Source organism: Octopus bimaculoides, chromosome 11 (assembly GCF_001194135.2).
Source record: "Octopus bimaculoides isolate UCB-OBI-ISO-001 chromosome 11, ASM119413v2, whole genome shotgun sequence".
NCBI classification, from domain to species: Eukaryota; Metazoa; Mollusca; class Cephalopoda; order Octopoda; family Octopodidae; genus Octopus; species Octopus bimaculoides.
This window is the reverse complement of record NC_068991.1, coordinates 59988120-59992401: the sequence shown is the minus strand read 5'-3', so window position 1 is coordinate 59992401 and position 4282 is coordinate 59988120. Positions and strand designations below refer to the sequence as shown.

General features: G+C 36.7%; 1 protein-coding gene across 4 annotated transcripts in view; it reads left to right on the top strand.

Annotated features, from left to right (window-relative positions):
• LOC106879604 (serine-rich adhesin for platelets) overlaps nt 1–4282 on the top strand; it is a 45687-nt gene that overhangs the window by 30142 nt on the left and 11263 nt on the right. For all 4 annotated transcript variants that reach the window (XM_014929254.2, XM_052971876.1, XM_014929253.2 and 1 more), the window contains exon 8: nt 971–1056. In XM_014929254.2, the coding sequence (XP_014784740.1) occupies nt 971–1056 (86 nt within the window). The remainder of the gene's footprint in view (nt 1–970; nt 1057–4282) is intronic.

Below are 4282 nucleotides of genomic sequence, written 5' to 3'. Positions count from 1 at the left end.
TATATAGGAGCACTCCATCGGTTAGAACGACAAGGGTCTCAGCTGATATGATCAACAGAACAGCTTGCTCGTGAAATCAACATGCAAATGGCTAAGCACTCCACAGACACATGTACCCTTAATGTAGTTCTCAGGGAGATTCAACGTGACACAGAATGTAACAAGGCTGGCCCTTTTGAAGTACTGGTACTACTCATTTTTGCCAACTGAGTGGACTGGAGCACTTTTAAGCATTCTTACGTTTTATGCAAATTTGTAATTTATAGCTAAATAATGCTATTTGCCTGCGAACCACTTATGTTACTGCTGTTGATACCATCAATTTTAAATTTTATCCACAGATAATATTAACAGTAGTGTTTGTATGTTTTGCTTATATATAATAAGCAAACAATTTAAAAGAGTTCTTACTCAAGGTAAGATCACATTTCTGACCCATAATGACACTTAAATTGGGCACCTGCCTAATAATTTGAGACAGCAGAAATGTTGCTGCTACACGATAATGGCCACCGTTTGTTTTTGTCTGTGCAGATCTGATTTATTTTAACAGAATGTGCACAGATAGGTGGTGCCAACAGTCAGTGGGAAAACAACTGGTTTTGAACGAATATATATTTATTTATTGAGAGAAGGTTGATCTGCCTAATAATGTGGGACAAATCCAGGTTTCTGCTTCTTGGAACCTCATCAGTAGCAAATATACACACACACACACATACATACATGACAGACTTCTTTCTGTTTCACTCTTCCAAATCCACACACAATGCTTTAGTTGGCCTAGGTCTATAATAGAAGACACTTGCCCAAATGTGCTGCACTATGGGACTAAACTCAATACTTCATGACTGGGAAGCAAGCTTCTTAACCACACAGGCATGCCTGCAATTCATAAAAGCATTTTTTTTCTTTTGTTGTTGTTTTTATTTAACCATTGACTTTCGTTTTTTTCCCCCCATTTTTGCAGAAACTGTGTAACCCTAGAATTGTGAAGTTAGCTGGGTCCATTCTAATTTTACTGGCCAAGTCAAGTACAGCAGGAGAGGTTGAGTTGTAAGTTTCTATAAATTTTAATCTTCATGTAGCAGGCCCATCCATGATAAAAGTGTCTGGCATTAGCTATGCCGTTTTGTTTTTTCTTTTTCTTTTCAGTCATAGCATCTCTAGGATTACATTGTGTAAAGTGTCTTTTTTTTTGGAAAAAACAGTGTAGTGTGATTTGACTAGTTACTTGTTTGAGACTCCCTTCTTGGCTTGTAGAACAAACAATTTGTTTTGTAAACGTATGTATTTTGGTTGTTTTAAAATAATGTATGTGGAGTGGTTGATATTAGGAAGGGCATCCAGACATAGAAATCAAACCAAAGCAGACTGGAGCCTGGTGCAGTTCTCCAGCTTACCAGTTCCAGTTAAACTGTCTAACTCATGTCAGCATAGAAAATGGATGCTAAATGGTGATGATGATGATGTTATATATATGTGCATGCTTGTGTGTGTTACTGTCCCCTCGCCTTGACATTGTGTGATAATTGTAAACAAGTGTCACTGTCATATAAGTGGTGACCTTCACTTCCAGCATTCTGTGAAAACGTGTCAAGTCATGGGGATATATTACCTTAAATGGAAACAGTTATAGGTTAATGATAAGAAGTGCATCTCACTAGAAAATCCACTTCATCAAATTCCATCCAATCCATTCAAGCATGGACAAGTGGACATTAAAATGATGATTGATATATGCATACACACAGAACTTGTATGCACTGCGAAGTGCAGCAATATAACCAAACTTTTGGGCTCAGTAGTACTTCCCACATGCCATTCCTATCTATATTTAGTATGTTATAATACAGGCCATTACCAAGGATAGGCTAGTGTGTGGAATACAAGCCATATAATGGCATCAATAAAATACAGAAAACATGGTATTGCTAAACACTGAGGAGGTGAATTAACAAGATTATACAATGTTTCAACAAGCAATTATGTAACCCTGGCTGTAATTTCATGAAACACGTTTTATAAAGCATGAAATGCCATATATGTTTTTTATATTTTGTTAATTATATGTGTGTGTGTGTATATATATATATATATATATATATATATACCTGTGCTGGTGGAACGTAAAAAGCACTATTTGAGCATGGTCGATGTCAATGCCACTGAACTGGCACCCGTGCTGGTGGCATGTAAAAAGCACCCACTACATTCTTGGAGTGGTTGGTGTTAGGAAAGGTATCCAGCTGTAGAAACCTTGCCAGATCATATTGGAGCCTCTTAGCTGGCCAATCCTCAGTCAAACCATCCAACCCATGCCAGCATGGAAAGCAGACATTAAACGAGGATGATGATATCATCATCTTTATTTAACGTCTGTTGTCCATGCTGGCATAGTTTGGACGGTTTGACCAGGGCTGGCAAACTGGAAGGCTACACCAGACTCCAATCTGTTTTGGCATGGTTTCTATGGCTGGATGCCCTTCCTAATGCCAACCACTCCAAGAGTGTAATGGGCACTTTTACGTACCATTGACACAGGTGCCATTTGCATGACACCAGTATCTGTCATCACTGCAGTTTTACTTCTCAAGCATGGCATAATGCCAAATGACATGCTCCCTAAGTAAACAATTGTAGGTCATGACTACTGCCTATGCTATTACTATATTTATTATTAAATACAGACAGTGAACGATTAATTCATTATAAAAAAAAACAATGCCTTGATACTTAGTATACAATTCAGTAACTGATAAATATTTTGATGTTAACACAAACACAATTCTTCTAGAGTTTTCAACTTCAACATATATCCACTAATACATAACACATAACAATCCTTTAACCACATATTGTGATCTCTGTCCTTTTCTTGCTATCATTACAGAATGGGGAACATGTGTACATTGTGTCTCTGACGACTGAGCTAAGTTTTAGAAATACTATATATCAGCTGAGTGTACAGAATTGTAATATAAATATATACATACTAATATATATATAAATGGTCAGTATATAAAATACTCAGATGTTTTTTGTCTGAAATACACTGGACACCTGAAGTATTTTCTGGCAGATAGTGTTTGTATACATATACTTGACCTGACAGTAAAATCACCAGGTACATAGTGCTCAGATTAATTTATGGATCTGTGTCTCCAGCGCCTGGTATAAATTCTTTAAAGTATTATATGAAACAATAGATTAATGTAATTCTTGTATTGTATAACTATGACAAACTCTGACATCTCACCTTTCCCCTGTCTTGTTCTCTGCTTTTCTGCCAGTGTAGCAGACTTCTCTATGACATTCCAGCTATATTACCCAAAGTGTCCTTTCTTGTAAAAAAAGCACTATCTTGTAATGTGATTACTGTTTCCTGTTTGAGACTCCCTTCTTGGCTTGTAGAATAAATACAATGTTTGATAGTTTGTAAACTAATGTATTGTGGCTTGCTTTAAAAAGTATATTTATATAGTATATTGTTAAAAGTACTCCATCCGGTAAGAGAGAAATATCATTTACTGTACACAGTATAAACATACAAGCTACTAATAGTTTCATACATTTGAGAGGTGAGTCCAGGCAGCTTTTTATAACATGTTTTGTCTTTCCAATCCTGAAGAATACTTGGAAACACAAGGTGTGTTATAAAAACTTGTCTAGACATATGTCTCCAAAGCAAGAAATTATTAGTAGCTCATATCTTTATACTGTGTACATTAATCCTTTAGCATTTAATCCAGCCAAAACATTCTACCTGTTTTGCAAAGTGGCCAGATTTTACCTTTCACACCTGCCCTGCAAAGTCATTCTAAAAATATACAGTCACATCATTGAAATCGCAAAGCTACAAGATAATGCATGATTATTTCAAAACAATATGAATAAATAAATCTGAATGCTAAAGGGTTAAATAATTTATATATATATAAATAAGGCAGGTTAACTAGCAAGTTAGTTTTTGTTTGTGGCAGATGTTCAGGTGCAATAAAGACTGTAAACAAACAGGAAACAACTTCTATCTCATTCCAGGGTGAAAAACTAGAGGTAGTCGATAGCTTCCGCTATCTGGGCGACCAAGTTAGTAGTGGGGGTGGGTGCGCTGAAAGTGTAGCTGCTAGAATAAGAATAGCCTGGGCAAAGTTTAGAGAGCTCTTACCCCTGCTGGCGACAAAGGGACTCTCACTCAGAGTAAAAGGCAGACTGTATGACGCATGCGTACGAACAACCATGCTACATGGCAGTGAAACATGGGCTGTAACTGCTGAGGACA